Source organism: Sander vitreus, chromosome 2 (assembly GCF_031162955.1).
Source record: "Sander vitreus isolate 19-12246 chromosome 2, sanVit1, whole genome shotgun sequence".
Taxonomy (NCBI): Eukaryota; Metazoa; Chordata; class Actinopteri; order Perciformes; family Percidae; genus Sander; species Sander vitreus.
Window position 1 is genome coordinate 25,694,221 of NC_135856.1, and position 18,140 is coordinate 25,712,360.

Below are 18,140 nucleotides of genomic sequence, written 5' to 3' on the forward strand. Positions count from 1 at the left end.
TTAATAAAACAAGCATAAGTAACCGTGCCTATTGTTCAACTTGCCGGTTGTTGGTTTTGCCCCATTTCCAGGGCCACTAAGTTTCCAACTGGTTCCCTCGTTTCTCAGATTATGTTATTGATTGTGTGGCGCATGATGACTGTTCACTCCCGACCTGTTCCCTGACTGCAGGGGTTTAAACTTCTATGCCTCCGCCACTCTTACCTCTAACCTGGAGGTCAGAGGGTCAAGGGTCAGGAGGAACCAAGTGTTTGGGGAAGTCAATGTTGTTCTCCCTGCAGACTGGGAGAGAGAGGTGCCCATCTGTTAAACAGGTTAACTTTGATGAGACTGGCTGGGAACATAATGCTAATGTGTAGTCATTGGATTAACGGGTTAGCATTGATGTTACTGAATTACTATTAAAAAAAGATTATCTGCATCAGTGGTCCCAACAAAAATGCTGTTTGCTTACAACAGAGATAGTGTATGTGTCAGCTCCTAAATTCAATAAACCACATAATCCAATACAATAACTTTCATCCCACAAACATTTAACCGTAAGGGCCCTATTTTAACAATCTAAGCGCACGGCGTGAAGCGCATGGCGCGGGTGCGTTTAGGACCTGTCCAAATCCACTTTTGCTAGTTTCACGGCGGGAAAAAAAGGGTCCGTGCACCGGGCGCATGGTTCAAAAGGGTTGTACTTAGTGTCTTCATTAATTCATAGGTATGTTTTGGGCATAACATGCAATAAACCAATCAGAGTGTCACTGCCATTCCCTTTAAAAGCCAGGCGCGTTTACGATGGCGGATTTGCACCATAATATTTTTATTTGTAATCTTTTGCATGTTTGTGTGTTCCTGCGCTTCCGTGTGTGTGTGCGTGTGTGTGTGTGTGTGTGTGTGTGTGTGTGTGTGTGTGTGTGTGTGTATAACAAGCATAGTGTGCGCGCTGTGCATAAGCCTAGGCACATTTTACTAATTCGCTGTTAAAATAACAATGAAATGCTGCGTTATTGACTTTAGACCAGGTTTTTGTTGGTCAATGGCGCAATCACTTCTTGCTGCCTCAAGATAGCAATACGCCAAGAATTCACCTGACCACACCTCCCTGTAAGACCAGCGTGGGCGCAAAGATGGGCGCAGGTGCATTTGCTATTTAAACGACGCGGGCGCTGGACGGGAAATTGACAACTGAGTCGCTCTTAAACCGGCAAAGACACTTGCGTCGGGCTTTGTGCCGCGCTGGGTGTAAGTTGATGGATTGGTTCACCCACATTTCCCACTTACCCCTAGTTCTATATTGTAATACAGCTAGTTGTGGTTTTATGTGTTTGTGTTTCAAGAAATCAATCTCTTGAGTTTTCTGCTGCCAGTTGGTGGCGAATAATGTTAAAACAAGGCTGAGAGACTACAGCTATGCTAGTGGCTTAGTGAAGCTGTATTTAGTAATAGTAGATAAGTGAATACCAGGGCATATAAAAACAAAACTGCACTGCTATATACAATACGAGGTAAGTTTTGTTTAGGTGAACTGACCCGTGAACAGTTAAAAGAATAGAATAATTAATTTAGGGCTGTCAAAATAACGCGTTAATTTCGATTAATTAATCTGAGAAAAAATAACGCGTTAAGAAAAATAACGCAGATTAATCCATTCCATATTGATGTTTGACCCGGAGCCGTTCTAGCCACCATTCGACTTCAAAATGAAGGAGGGAGACGAGAATGTTCTGCCTGGATCATTAATTGGAACATTTACTTAAAAAAAAAAAAAAAAAAATCTTCTTCCTGCCAACCCTGGCTACCGAAATCTGGTGCCACTGATCTGTCTGCGCTTCTCTCTGATGCTCTGAAACAGACGATACAGGACAAACCACACTGCACTTGATGCTAGTTAACACTATACTCTACAGCAGCTAACGTTAGCCTACCGCTAGCTAGTTAACACTATACTCTACAGCAGCTAATCGGTTCAGGCACCGTTAATTATGTATGCGATTAATTTCGATTTATTAATCACAGAGTATGTAATTAATTAAATGTTTTAATCGATTGACAGCCCTAAATTAATTACATTATTACATTGAATGTATTTGTTGACATGTGAGGAAGAGCAGTCATTCCTATCTGGGCTTGACCATCATGAATCAATCTCTCTCTCTCTCTCTCTCTCTCTGCATTTCTGATAAATGGCAGAAGAATGGATGGGCTGACAGAGGGGCCGGACAATAATGGCTGATCTACAGGACACAAATGCAGCTACTGAGGAGATTTATGGGCCTCTGCGCATCGTAGACTGTCCAGTAACCGATGAGATGATTTCTCAAAGCTCTGGACTGACAGCAGCGAGCGAAAGAGAAAGCTCTCTCTCTCTTGTACCAGCGCATTATTTATTTATCAGATGTTTTGGGTGGAAGCCACTTTAAGAAGTGCACCCAGGAAACAACACGCTGGCCATAAACATGACAAAGACGGGAGAAAACAAGTGTGGGAGGGACAGTGAAACTGTCAAGGTGAATCAAGGGCATTGGAAGAGGGGGAGAGTGGTGCTTTACAGTACACGCAAGACCCTCGGTGAACATGGTTCAAAACTTGGATCATATTCACGTAAAATGCAAGAGCTACTTTGAGGAAGCCATCACATTCAATAAGCTAGAAGTGATATGACGTCTTAAAATTAACCTTACAAAAATAACTTCTCCTGTAATTATGGTGATCATTTAGAGAGTGTAGAATTTATAAACTGAGTACAACTGAAACAATTACATAGTCGACTGACAGAAAATCTCCAACAACTTTTACAATAGATTGTTTGTAACTGATTTAAGCAAAGATGTCAACATTCCACGGGGTTCAGCTTCTCTAGTGTGAATATTTGATGGTTTTGAGTATTCCATGGTAGTAAACTGAATATTTTTGGATTTTAGACTGTTGGTTTAACATAACAAGCAATTTAAATATGTCAACTTGTGATCTGGGAAATTGTAATGGCCATTTTCTGACAATAATTTCATGTCAAAAAGTTAGATTCTATGCTTAAACATAGTACATCTTGAAGTGACAACAATGCCAGGTGCAGATACACAAGTGGCAGCTCTTTACTATTTTGAGCGGCACTCTGTTGCAGCTCCAGTATATCATCATTAATCCTCATTTTGTATATTCAGCAGTCCTCGAGGATCAATATTACAGCGGAGAACAAGGCAGCATGCCACCCCAACAGTTTATGTCTGACCAAAATGGCCCTTTAATTGGGAGCACAGTTGTAGTTGTTTAGAAATGGGGCCCTATCAAACAGCGGTTTACAATCCCGTCCTCAATGCCAAGCTGATGTGGGCGCCAATGCAACTTTCATAGGATCCCTGATTAAAAACTGCTCTGCAGTCCCAAGCCTCCTGACCCTTCACCCTGGCTCCACTCCATCTCAAAGCTCGGGAAATTAATTAAAATTTCACAGAGATGGTATCGCATCGCATCTCCGATGAAGGTGTGGGGGTGGAGGGAGAAAAATCAATCAAAATCATCTCCATCTATTCCCTCCACTGGTTGGCGTGAAGGCAGGAAGGAGTCACAAGATGGCAACAGAGGCACTTCCTGTGAGAGGATTGAGCGCTTCCTGTGCCAGAGGGCCCAACAAACTTTGCTAAATAACGTCATCAATCATGGCACTGGCTCCCACTCAATGCCCCACAAGGAGAACAAACACAAATAATTATACATAGTAATCTAGCCCAGAGGAAAGTCTGTCCCTGTTGTCCTCTTTTCCCCAGTAGAAAGCAGCATATCGCCTCTACCTTCCTCCCCCCTATCCCCCCCTTACACAACAATAAAATTACATTTGCATTAGCTGTGAGAGAATTTGGTTGGATGATTTATTGAAGCAATCAACACTTCGCTGGCCAATCCCTGTTCCTCTCACACACAGAGAGAGAGAGAGAGAGAGAGAGAGAGAGAGAGAGAGAGAGAGAGAGAGAGAGAGAGAGAGAGAGAGTGAGCGCGCGCGCGCGTTGTGGAGATGGGTGGGGTAGCTTGGAGCTTAGAGAAAAGAAGAAATAGCTTGGGCTGGGGACCAAAGGGGGGGAAGCGAGGCATGAGCTGTGCAGCGGAGCAATCACCAAGATTCTGCCTTTGATTAGATTAGCATTAAACAACACCCTGACAGATATGACAAATAGGTGCATTAGAGCCTGTCATTCTTCCTTCTTTGGTTTTCTATCTAGCTTTCACTCCTGCTATTCCTTCGTCTCTGGACATTAGAGGGCTTGCATTCCCTCCATGTGTCCCACTAGCACAAATCTATGCACGGCCCCTGACATCCAAACAGATGTGTAATCTGACTGTATTACCTTTTTAGAGAAGACGCAAAGTGAATAATGGGAACCAAACAAGAGCAGGGGTTAAAAGGAGGAGAAGGTGGAGGAAAGAAAGCCAGATGGCAGGTGCTATTTCTTTAGAAAATAAGGCTGATAAAAAAAAAAAAAAAGCCAAGCGCAGTGGTGAGAGAGGTGTCATTAATCAGATGTGCTTTCTATTATTTGATATCTTTGTTTTTTCACGAGGTGCTTTAAATGGTAAAGATGCAAACAAACAGGGCCAGAGGGGAGTTATTATCTGTTGTCCTTGTCACTGGATGTGTGTATATGAGGGCAACGGTTTGTGTGCGTTACATTATAAAAATGAGTGCTTCTACACTGAATAAATACACCGTTTTATGAGATGCATTTACACATAAATGTGAAGTACACTGTGTACTGTGTTTTGGTCCGCACAGCCTTCAGTAGCTTTGTGTGTCTTAATGCTAATCAGCCATCCTGGAGTGATCTATTGACATCACTGATCATTGATCTGCCCACGCCTGCTTATGATCCCTAAATTAGTATTCATGAATCCGGCAGCAGCTAAATAAACTTGGCAACAAAACACCCACAAGACAACAGAGAAGAGAGGGATAATCAATGCAAAGCACCATCAAATCTACATTATCCGTCCTCATCAGTTTGGCCCGGCCACAAGGACCGGCGTTCAGGTCAGAGATGACGCGGACAGGTCGGCCACCCTTGACCCTAAAACCAATATTTGCGGCCAGAGATGCCTTTTCTCCGGTTTCCCTGACCTCGCTCGGGGATGGGATGAATGTGGCAAGGTAGACAAGGTAGTGTGGAGAAGAAGATAAGGCGTTGGATGGCTCACTGTCTCCACTCTGGGCTGTGGATTCACTGCACTTGAGTGAGCCAGATATATCAGATCGGTGGAAAAGCAGAGGACAGGGGTAAGAAAAGATATAGATGCCAGACTTGCCTGTGAACACAGAAGCATGACAAGCTCAACCACCGAGCTGCTGGACTTCATACACACCAGGCCTGAAAAAATACAAAAGAAAAGGAGTCAGAAAGTAATGTACATTTGACAATGAACACTTATTGTTATCCTCTGTACTTGTGGAAACAAAATCATGCACTATGCACACACAAATAGACACGGATTACCTAACCTTGTGCCATCTGCAAGACAGCAGATAGTATTGATGGGCCTAATGAGCCGACATGATGTTACTGTAAACTAATACATATTTGGGCCTTGTATTACAGGCCTGACTTGGCCAGCATATGTCCCATTGATCCCTAATGGCGATCCCTGGGCTTTTAGAGGGCAGGGGGCCACTAGAGTGTCCAAAGACTGCTGCACAGACGGGAAGAAGGCAGAGTAGCCTTTGGTCTTTCAGTTGCTCTTCATATGACACAGAGACACATGCACCATCACACACACACACACACACACACACACACACACACACACACCCCCCCCCCCCTGCCTTTTCTTCAGGCCCCCCTGCAGCTATCAATCAACTTTCCATTTTGTTTGGTGGCAGCAGACATCCCAAACACTGCTATTAGTGGCCTGGCCTATGACCTGGCCCCCTAGAAACCTTCAGCACAACTACCAGCTCTTGACTCAATGCACACTCATTACACTATTAGATTAACAACGGCCTGGATTTGTTATTGCATTTAAATGAGGACAACACTTAAAGGACGCACCATGCTTGAAGTGAAAGTAAAAAAAAAAAGAAATGTTGTGACCTTTTTCAAAAAACTGTATCTGTAATGAGTCTCTCTGATGTACTTACTTGTGCCCTCAATAAGGAGCTCTTGTCCATGGCTGCCCAGCAGGGTCCGAGAGAGGAAGGGAGCAAAGTCCACAAAGATCTCTCTCAGCAGAGGAGCTGCCTTCTCCAGAGCATGCTCCAGACGCTCTGAGATACTAGCGATGGAATCCAAACACAAAAACAGTTCATAGTAAGATGAAATTCTTGAAAACTCCTAAATAAATCTAGGTAATGCCAAATTAAAACATATCAGTAAAATATCATGTAAATTAAAAAAAGAAAGTATTAAGACAACACAATAGGTGGATATGCATTAATAACTGATGCTTATGTCCATAAAAAGCTGATAGTGTGTGAGTGTGTGTGTGTGTGTGTGTGTGTGTGTGTGTGTGTGTGTGTGTGTGTGTGTGTGTGTATGCAAGAGAGAGAAAAGAAGATGAATCACCTCATATTGGGGGCTGTGTTCTGGGTCACAGGGGAGAGTGGGGGGACAGATGGCAGGCTAGTGCTGGCTGGAACCTGGCCGCCTGCTGCAGGGAGAAACCAAAGAACTCTGTTATTAGTCTGGATGTTGGACAAGAATAAAACGCTACACGTGCGCGCACACACACACACAGACAGACACACAGACAGACGGCCATACATTATACGACCAGGGTAGCACCATAAACCTGTGAGGAAACGTCATGCATCTTGTGAAATAATACAATGGCTTCCATTCAAATGTATAGAATAGGGGGATTTATGGTCAAATAGGGCAAGTGGGGGTACAAATATAATTTTACGGTTAGATAGTGGATGATGTACACCGAGCACAATATGTCTTCCTTATCAATTTACAATTCAGAGGTTTTCATGATGGAAACCTCTAAATTGTGCGCCGAAATGCGGTTAACGCTTCACTGTCAGCTGCAGTCATACTTTAAACAGTGTGATCATTTCTGGTTGGTGTTTTTAATATGTCAGCCATATATCAAACACACGCACAATATTAGGTATTTCTTATAAATGGGTCATATTTTCAGTGTTACACCTGTGTTGGAATGTGAGCCGTTAAAAAACATTCCTAGTATTCTTTCAAATTGTTTTCACTCATTAAGTCATTACATACCAATGTACCCCTCTGGGCTGTTTTTGTGACGGTTTCATAATACATTATACTAAAAGGTGCTTTACGACTTCATTCTGGAGACAGAGGCACACAAGGTACAAAGTCCATGTTTGATTGATCTGGCAGTAAATTCACTTCCCTGTGGCTCATAAATAAGCTAATGCCCAGCTGAATATGGAGGAGGGGGATTCCTCTGGTGTTTCAGCAGGCTTGTTTTTCCAGCCAGGACAGTCTCCAAGCAGGGATAACTCTTAAGGAATGACAGACAATGTAATGTAGGCTAGAATGTGTGTGTGTGTGTGTGTGTGTGTGTGTGTGTGTGTGTGTGTGTGTGTGTGTGTGTGTGTATAAGGTGTTAAGCAGCGCCATGTGGGCCGCCTGGTGAGAGTATCCCTCTCGAGCTGAAGTAGCTCCTTCAAACAAAGAGGAGTAAATGAACGTCTCCATTAGTCCTCCCACTGCCCCACTAAAACACACACACATGCTCAAAAAGTGTATTTACTCAACACTGCTCACTGACACAAAGCACTCTATGCATACAGCTTTTACACTTATCATTGTTCACATGCACACGCAACACATACAGACACACACACACTCTCCAGCTTGATTTTACAGTAAATGCACAATCTCCTAAAACACATAAACCCCATTCTCATGTCACTCCCTCCTTCCTTAAACATACACAGACTCCTCAGTGAAAAAACATTACACTTTATACACACTCGCACATGCAGAAAGGTTAGTGTGCTCATACAGTTGCAATAAAAAATAAAATAAATTATATATATATAAATAAAATATATGACTATAATATGTTATTTTATTCATTCACCTTAATTCATCCTTGTATCACTACTGTATACCTTATTAAAAAATATTTTTTACTTGATTTGGGGGCATTTATGTTTACACCAGTGATTATTATTTTACATGTATCTATTTTTTTTATGAATGTTACATGCCATTTTGAAATTTTTTATTTTACTGTATAAAAATGTGAGAATAGCCACTACAAAAATTACAACTGAATTAGTGCAACTATTGTTTCATGCCATCTTCTCCAGCCTTGGGTAACTGGATTACATTGTACAAACGCAGCAGTATTATTCTGACACACAGAGGAGCAAAACCTCTGAATAAATATTGACTTTTTCAAAGCTGGCTCATCCAGGTTATGACTTATCTGCCCTCACAGAAACACTGCCCTTCTAGTGCGTGCGTGTGTGTGTGTGTGTGTGCACGTGTGTACTCACTAGCTGCAAAGTCTGCAGAGGTGCTCTGGGAGGCGTCACCAGAAGATACCACGGCAACGCTTTCGATAGGTGTCACACCAGACACAGACGCAGCAGTGGCTGCTGGGACAGCACTGGAAGTGCCTGGAGAAGGTGCCATGCCCGCTTTCTTGGGTGCAACGACGACACTTCTGTAGAGAGACGAGACAAAATACATTTAATTGTCACCTTTACAGATCTATTGCAAGAAACTGCTGACCGTGCCAGTTCACAGCAAGCCTCACAAGACTTTAATGTATGCAATATGGCTGGAACAACACCAACTAAGTCATCAATCCATTAAACTGGAAGAGTAATTACAGGGCCCTTTTACTGGCACAAAGTATTTTAAAATGGTCCCATTCATCCCTTTACTAACCAAGCATTTACCTGCAGCACTCTAGAACACTTTTCTACTTGGCCATACTGTACGCAATATAAAAAAAAAATGCATTTCATTTTGCTTGTTGACACAGTCTTAAAACATCAAGCATGTAGTGCAGTTACAGTTTGCAGCTGAAAGCAATCCTTCTAAAGCACGTAGTAGGGATGTTATTGTTTGACAATTTTCCCTATCAGAGCCAACATGATACCTGGGTTATGGTATGCATACCAAAAACCACACCTTCCTCTAAGGAATATTCTTTAACAAAACTATTTTTTTCCTTTAACAAAATATGCCAAACTTTTAAAGGCATCAATGTATACTGTTACTGTTCTTAATGTAAGCAGCCGTACAAAATCTTGGCCTGAAAAAAGAAATCTGTCCAAACTTCGCCAAGTTTCCTAATTTCCACAATCTAGAACAGAAAATATGTGATTAAAGTCAGTAAGAAAGAAAATACAGAGAATCGGACGAAATTTTGATTCCAGCTTTCGATGCTCGAGTATTATAATCACTTAATTCTACATTCTGTATCTGTTGAGCACAAATGCCTGATCATTGACAGCTAACTTACATTTCTAAACACAGTTATCTATGCAATGATAATGCTACTTCTTTAAAAAGGCCCTATGTAAAGTAACAGGAAGCATTTTACGTAGTAATGTGGTACAACTGAATGGAGTTCAATTCCCATCCGGCGAACAGCAGATGGGAGGAGAGCAGCATGCAGATAAGCTGTCAGTTTAGACCAGGGCTCTGACAGACACCTGGCCATATCAAAGAGAGCCTGGCCCTGCTTATCAGTGCTGACACAGGGGAAGCAGGGTCTAATCACTGGCTACTGCTCCCTCTCAGAAACACAAACCAATGCAGGCTCACCAAGATATGCAAGCAAACATCAAATGCAAAAAATCTGAATATGGGAAGAAAAGAATGGCAGTATACAGACAAAAGAGGCTAACATGCATTCCTGCATGTTCCCAGAGTCAGTGTGTATGTACGCTTTCATTGCACACACACAAGAGGATAGTTGGGTCTGGCTCCCTGTGGTGCAGACAGATAACTGGCTGCAGTATCAAAGGCTGTTCTCAGTTGATTTAAGGCAGGTGATCAGATCTATTAAAAGTTACTGTGAATGTTAAACCCTGACAGCTGACCTTTGCTTCGAGTGATCTATGACTTAAGAATAATAGAGCTGCATACAGATCCCAGTGGCTCAACAGTTGTGTTTAAAATACAAACATACACTGAAAAGGTACAGAGTGCTACATAAAAACTGAAGTAGTGATTGGACAGAATGGAATTAGTATTGATAGCCACGAGGGATGGAGATAAAAGTTTCTGGTAACTTTTTTTTCTCCTGTTCTGATAGTGAGTGGGCTGCATAGTGGTATCAGGGGAACAATGGCGGCGCTGACGTGAAGCACCCCAGGTGTCAACAGCAGGGGAGGGAGACAGAGGCCCCCTGGTGTGTGGAGGCTGGGAGTGTGTGTGAATGGCATGAATATGTCCAAAAATATTTGAATATATGCATAATGAGAGTACAAATAAATGCATGAGTGCACAAGTGTGTGCGAGTGTGCCAGTGAACATGTCTGTGTATGCGTTTGGCCTTCCATCTGTTCCCCAGCAAAGGCCCAGTGAATTATTCAGCAGGTCATTAGCCACACTTATCATGAGTGGGCCGCCCCAGTCAATTAATCAGCCGTCAGCGGCCCCACTCAACCCACAACAGGAGCCATGCGTGTGTGTGTGTGTGTGTGTGTGTGTCAAGGCTGAATTATTTAAAGGCTTTAACCTACAATGAATAAGTGCATTCTATAGAGTGTTAACAGAGCCAACTCATGTGAGGGAGAGGAGTATACACCCCAGCAGAGCTTTGACCTGCCCTTTCAGCCTCGTTTCATGCAACCCTGTGCATGTCAATGTTCAAAATGTTCTTCGTTGACATACACACTGACACATTTGCATGTGCATACTACTTTCAAATCAACTCTGATTAAGTTCACAGCATCTCAAGCTGCGATTGGATGATGATGGCTTGTGTGGGAGGGGCATTAACTTGATGGCATCAGTGATTAATGATTGGAGCAACCGGGACCTACAAAGTATAGAAATAGCAGAATCTCAATGTTTTTAATGTGTGTTTGTTAGTGTGTGAGTACAAGGACTGGACATAAGTATGCATGCATGGTGTTTGCATCAGAAACGCATTGGTTGGATGTTATTTATTCAGAACAAACTGTGTGGTGGAAAGTTTAACTTTGTTAACCACCTTATCCATTGTGTGGATATGTATGTACATACTTATATGTATGTGGAGGTGTATTTGTACATGCAAATACTGTAGGCACTGTAGTGCAGCCCTTATCTTGTAACCTAGAGAGGCATCTTGGGAGGTATCGTATTATGCAAATTCTGTGTGTTTATGTCTAGCGTTGTTGGTGTATAAATCACTTTAAAAAAAAAAAAGATATGCAGGGTACTAATACCACAATAATACAATACTGTACAGTATATGTGAAAGAGCATTTCATTTTAAATGTGCTTTAAGCCTTATTTGTCTTCATTCAAGTTTAAAATACTTGTGCTGTATATGGTTTAATTTGTAGTTTGATTATTTATTAGGCCTCCAGTGAGATTTACAGTTGAAAAAGGGACTTATCTTAAAATGTACCATCATGGTAATCTTTGTTGTTGTACTTTGAAGTTTTCTGCTCGGGCAGATATCTTTTTCACAACGTTTTAATAATTTTTGAGGGATTATGGCCAAAAATGTGGTTTGCATAAAAAGTGTTTGCATAAATACATATTGGCTGTAGGCATGGGTCGGTTACCGTTTCCAAGGTATACCACGGTTTGAAAAAGTGAAGGTTTCCCACTGACATTTTCTGTCATACCACTCCTAAGGTATGAGTGGTCTAGGAGAGAAAGTGCAGTTTAGAAATCCCTCTCCCTGCCAGTGTGCAGGGTGTTTAAATTGTGTTCCATGAAAAAGACATGTTTTTTTTACCCAGACATTTTAAAAAAAATATCACATTATAAAGCTGTAATTGCAATACCGCGAAACCGTGATATTTATGCTGAAGGTTATCATACTGTCAGAATCTTATACCGGCCCATGCCTAATTGGCTGATGTATACTGTAGCTATTGAATTTTTTTCCCGTTCTTCTCAAATATTGATATGTTAAACAGTATCAGCCACAAAAATAACATATTGATTAGGCTTTAACATGAGTCTCAAAAACTAAAAGTAATGAAGTAACTTTAAGAAAACCTATAAAGTCTGCTGTTGTAACAATCTTAACAACACATAAAAATGCGTATTTGTTTACAGCCAACAACACCAGGTTACAGAAGAGTGGATTACTTTGATGCAGGATCACTAGTAAACTCGTTTCAGGTGTATCACAGGAGGTTTTTGGAACTTGAACTATGAAACCCCCGGGCTGAACACTTCCTTCGCAGAATCTCACTTTTTTGAAGTGTGATTTAGAAATTGAAAAGGGAGCAAAAATCTGTCCTCTTTCAGTTGTGTTTGTGTCCGTCTCCCTAAGCAGTACATTTACAACACTTTAGCATCAACACAACTCATCTGTACATCAACTCTCACATGCATGCGGAGTCTGCTGCCAGGAATGCAAACAACTGCACCATGTATATCCCAATGTCTAACACTCACATATTCTGCAGAACCATGCGGTCTAAATCATCAGCTTGTACAATGACACTGTTTAGTTCTGGTTAGTGTCAGCAAATATTTGCAGACTGACTGTCATAACAGGGGCATGGCTGAGAAATGGATGGGAGAAATACAGCAGGTCTCCACTTGTAAATAAATCAGTAGGGATACTTCACCCCTTGACCAACACCCCCCGGTTTTTATCTGGGAGATCCCAGCTTCGTTCATACATTGGTCTCGTAAATCCAGCCCTCTGGGTAAGGAGAAAGTTGCCATGTTCTGGCAGGAGATGTCAGTGCGGAATATCAGCTCTGGCTTGTACTGGTGTACTGCACTGGGAGGTTTACTGGTTAGTGGGAGATGCAGAGCGGTGATAGAGTCATTACAGCAAGATAATAAACACAGAACATGTCTACATGCGTGGTAGGTAGAACTGGTAAGGGCAAGGACTAGAGACAGCGGGCTGATAAAGAGTGGTAACCTCAGGAGATAAGGGAATAAATATATGCACGATGCAAAGCCAGTGAATGATAGGGATAGTAGAGTCGTTTTGACCAAGAGACATCAAAACAATTTGGCACCTCGGCAGTGAGGTCTGAGACTGGGGGAACATCAGGAATCTGGGTAGAAGAAAGGCAAACTAGAAACTGTCATAGTAATTTTGACATTTTATAGACTCAACAACCAAATGAAAAAAAGCTAGATTAAAGGATAAGGCAGGTGATATTCTATATTTTGTCATCAACATTCCACAAAAAGACCAAAACAAACAATGAATTTACTATATATATATATATATATATATATATATATATATATATATATATATATATATATATATATATATATATATATATATATATATATATATATATATATAACGCATTATTATAGTACATTATATTTACGTCAAGTAAGTCTCTGTAGGAACCAATGAGCTTGGGGCTGAGAGCCAGACAGGGTTGGGAAGTTGGAAATGATTTAAAAAAAAAAAAAAAAATTTACTGTTGGTTTTGGTGTTTTTCCATTAGATGTGTTAACAATATCGCCAGCCTTATGCTTTAACTGATAAAATAAGTATTAGTTACAGCCCCACAATGTGTTCATGTGTGCACACGCTCAGAGAGGCTTTTATTTCCTCTTAAAAAGGGAGCTGGGGTGAAGTTTGCTGTCTGTGCCTGGGCTGTATACCTTGCATGAAGAGGCTCCCATAGGCAACGAGCGAGCTGTTAGTCTATGTTCTCCAGCTCTCCTGACGTCCACTCTTCCTACTGAGTGTGCGCAGCGGACAGGAGCCAGTCTAATCCCCCTGATATGAGGAGCGCCCTGAGACCTGACAAAGCATTCCTCAGATAAAGACACGCGATCACAGAGATGCCCTGGAATTCCCACAGTTGGGGGTAGGCAGACTGTGCGTTTGTGAGAGCGAGAGGAACAGAAACGGAGAAATGTTTTCCACAGTACATGAAAACTTTGACTTGACATCACCCCCACTGAGACTTCTTTCTCCCCCTTCTCGCTCCATTCCCCCGCCCCCATCTGCAGTTTGTGAACGTCTGTCTCAGAATCAACGCTCCAAATGCAAACCAGACCGGTGACCATCCTCTCTCACCTGGGCCTGTCTGTGGCTTCAGTACTAGGCTCTGCTTTTGAAGCCTTACTCCTGACTGTTTACCCCTGCACCTCCAGGGGTAAAGCAAATTATACAGCTTTTATGCCAGGAAAAGGGGGATACCGCTTCAAATGTTAGACAGGGAGAGACGAGCAGCAGGAGAGATGAAAAAGAAAACCGTTAAATATCAGTGACACAGTGAAAAGAAACAGCTTCCTGCCAGCTTCGCCTTTTCATCCCAGACCTGACTCCTGTTTTCCTTAAGACAGGTTCTTTGTAAAGAGGTTTGCTTGGGATGAGGACTAACGTCGACAGCTCAAAGACAGAACAATGGGAGTAAGGGGGAAAGAATTGGAGACTGAGATTCCCCCTGGTTCAAAAGGGTTTCTGTTACAGAGTGTTTTTCCGAGATCCACCTCCTCTGAGGAATACCAAGCTGAGACGTCTTCAAGGTCTGACTTTCAAAAGTCCCCTGCAGGTATGTTGGGATAAATGGTATGAAACTGTCAGCTGTGACGCTTGATAATCACAAGTGTATTTGCACCATATGGGCTCTTGAGAAACTGATGAAGCTGTCAGGTCTGCACCGGAGGACTTTTACAACAGATGTTTTCCCACAATCACCACTGTGCAGAGCAGAAAAATATGATTTTCGATAAATAGCATGGTGGTATATGTGTATTTCGAGCCATTTTTTTTTAACCTGAGCCCTCACCTATCAAAGGAGCGGAACTGCAGGGATGATTGTCTGGCCGCGTCGCCCACACTCCCTAGAAAGGACGGTGGCAGCAGACTTGGGTCCACCATGATATCATCAGCTGGAGCGCTCACAAGGCTGCGCAGAATGTCCTTCACATTCTTGCCCTTTGAATCGGCGGGCAGAGAAGGTCTGACCTCAGAAGACAGTGTAGACAGGGCCTCCGAGACGGCATCTGGACCGTGAGTCACGCTAGAGGATGACAGGTCTGGCTCGCTTGCGGCGGTTGAGGTGTGGTCGTCACCGATGCCAGAGTCATACCGCCGGAGAGAAACCCCATTCTCCACTTCTAGTCCACCAGAAATGGCACCACTGTCTAAGAAGACAAGTTACAAAGAAGAAATGTGAGCAATAAAGCCACGCCATATAAGAGATTATTTACTGTGGTTCCCAACCTTGAAGTTGGGACACCCACAATGGGTCACAGGATGAAAAATTCTCACACCCACAAAAACCTTTTCTCAAATATTTGCCTTTTTTCTTATTCTTTGGCCAATTCTCTGCTTTTTTCCCTTATTCTATAGTTAAAAACTGAGTAGTGCAATACTGTATAGATTCAATAGCCTCTCACAATTATTCACATTCAGAATTTAAAAAGGGTTCGTTAAGTCCTGTACATAAAGCTTTGTATTTAGGGGTCAAAAGCAGAGAAAGCATTACAGATTACAGTATTATCTTCCGTTGCAGATACATATTTCAGATGTTTTTTTTGTCTTTGGAGCTGCTGTATACCTGTGCCTCTGGCAGACTGGGATCTTTGAGGGTGTTTCTTGTCATTGTGGGGCTCCAGGATGTCGCGGTACTTAGACACCATGAGGACTGAGATGAAGTAGACAACAGCAAGCGCCAGAAACTGAGCCTGCTTACTGTCCTCCTGAAACAAACAAAATACACTAAACGATCTGTGTCTTCAAAGCAGTGATAGCCATTTTAAATGCCGCCGTTATGCACGCGGTGGGCCTGTACGTTGCACAAATGTGTTTTCTATACAACTCACGATATCTCTGAAGACAACAGCCCTGAGGCGGTTAATGTCCATGTCCTGAAGAAGCCGGTCCAGGTCTCTGACTGGAGACATCCCGCCTGTCACTGCATCAACAGGACTCTGCATGCATGAAAATCTAATCATTACCACATGAAATCGTTCACATAATTCTCTCCCAAGTGGAACGCAAGCAGCACATGCACTTTTACACCAATCAGGATGTTTATTAATCCATGTGCACCTTATGGAGTAGGGTAAGGTTTCACAGCTTAGAGAAGCTATCCCTCCTGGGATCATGTCCTTAACATAATGGCTTTTCTATAGAGCCACTGCATTATAAATGAGCTTTAACACCCGGTTCAGGGAAGAACAACATGACTTTACTGGAAGTCACTGTATCAAATCAAAGGGCCAATGACAAAAGGCCTTGTCTAGTGTCAAATACAGCAACCAGTGTGGTAATATAATAAGACATGAGCTAATGCAATAGCACTAGGTTGTTGTTGGTGAGCGAGGCAAAGGGCAAAGCTCCTGGTTTACTATTGACTATAGGAAAAGGGCAAAAGGAAAATGTAGTTATTTTCAAGAGGGGAAAAAAACGTCAGTATGAGAGTGGATTCATAATGTGGTTTTTTTTGTATTTTAAGTGAAATGATTTTACAAAATTTAAAACAGCAGAGGACGTGTTGAAAATATGCAAGGTTCCTTGCTTTATGCAACGGTTCCTTGCTTTACACACAGAATGAATTTAAAACTCACACACAAGAAAAGACAACTGAGGAGTCAAGTTCAGGATTATAAGGGCTTGAAACAAAAGTGGGGAATGATACCAGCAGTGAGGAGATGATTTGGATTACTTGCCTGCGCGGCTGCAGACATGGCTCCTCCAAGCCCAGTGCTGGGCATGGCTGTGCCGCGGGCTGAGGCTTCTGCGCCATGCTTAACTTGGGCTTGTTGACACTCCAGACAGTTTCTCACTGCCATAGCACACACTGGGGAGGGATGGAGAAACAAAAATATTATGGACATCATCATAATAAAGTAATTTTCAAAAGGAACATGTAGAAACATTATGCTGAAGTCTGAAAAGAGATGGCACCCAAAGCAAATGCACAAAAAAATAAGAAAAATCTCTGCTTATGAACTGAAAAAAAAAAAAAACGGGAGCTGCTGAGAGAGACAAAAACAGAGGAGAAAAAGTGGGGCCATGACAAGGTCAGTGCTCTGGCCAACTCTGGCAGCATCGTTCACTCTTCCCTGCTCCACCTCTCCTCCCAGGGTCACAGTGCAAGGGTGTGCTCTTGAATCACATCCACTGTGTGCAGCTCCCATAACAAATGACACTGCTAGGTTGTGCACGTGCTGAGTAGGCAGCAAAGATACGTCCTTTGTCGCGCAAAAAAAAAAATCTTCTGGTCTGACAACTTTATGTGGGTACAAAACTGGCACGCTTACCATTTGTAATCTAATGTACCGCTCGTCTGTTGGAGCCCCTCCCAACCCCCACCGCTCTGTACTTGACAACTGACAAATGTTAATTCTGAGACATTGAGATTACGAAGGAGGGAATTATTCCGTCTGGAAATGGGCTCGCTTTTTCCATTAGGACTACTGTTTCATACGACCATTTATAAAAAGAGAGGGGGAGGGAGTGGTGGAGATGCTAAAACCTTGTTACAGTCTTCCCAAATCAGATTAGGTGCCAGCAATGGGGAACGCATACCTCATCAAATATTCATTTCATAACGGCTGCTTTTCTAAAACTGGACCTGTAGTACGCTTGCATCATTTTCCAGCAAAACCCCAACTGCAGCACCGATAGTTGGACAATGTCTGAGAGGAGAAGGGCTCTTTGTATAACAAGTATGCATTTTGAAAGCCATTTTGTGAGCATCTAAAAGCCAAAACTGATACCTGGACATGCATCATTACATATATGGAGCAAAGCATGAAGAAATTTAAATAATTTTATTTATTTAAATCAGTGTAGAAAGCATGTGTGTGTGTGTGTGTGTGTGTGTGTGTGTGTGTGTGTGTGTGTGTGTGTGTGTGTGTGTGTAAGATGAAAATGTGCACCACAATAAAATGAATAATGGAAGAATTTCAATATCTTTTATTCAGCTAGAGTGTGGCTCGGCTTCTGATGCTGTCAGAGGAAACCGTAATAGCCGGGAACAGAAGGCAGAAAAAGGCCTCGGGCAACACTGCAGTACAGTACAGCCAAGGCCATTATGTAGAATT

General features: G+C 42.3%; 1 protein-coding gene across 3 annotated transcripts in view; it reads right to left on the minus strand.

Moving 5' to 3' along the window:
* The window catches only part of lrba (LPS-responsive vesicle trafficking, beach and anchor containing), a 198,456-nt gene that overhangs the window by 117,642 nt on the left and 62,674 nt on the right, over positions 1 to 18,140 (minus strand). For 2 of the 3 annotated variants that reach the window (XM_078262827.1, XM_078262811.1), the window contains exons 26-33: positions 16,761 to 16,891; positions 15,912 to 16,019; positions 15,647 to 15,788; positions 14,873 to 15,230; positions 8,459 to 8,628; positions 6,537 to 6,621; positions 6,113 to 6,246; positions 5,284 to 5,345 (exon numbers count right to left, since the gene is read on the minus strand). In XM_078262827.1, the coding sequence (XP_078118953.1) occupies positions 5,284 to 5,345; positions 6,113 to 6,246; positions 6,537 to 6,621; positions 8,459 to 8,628; positions 14,873 to 15,230; positions 15,647 to 15,788; positions 15,912 to 16,019; positions 16,761 to 16,891 (1,190 nt within the window). The remainder of the gene's footprint in view (positions 1 to 5,283; positions 5,346 to 6,112; positions 6,247 to 6,536; positions 6,622 to 8,458; positions 8,629 to 14,872; positions 15,231 to 15,646; positions 15,789 to 15,911; positions 16,020 to 16,760; positions 16,892 to 18,140) is intronic. The other variant, XM_078262819.1, reaches the window with a different exon arrangement.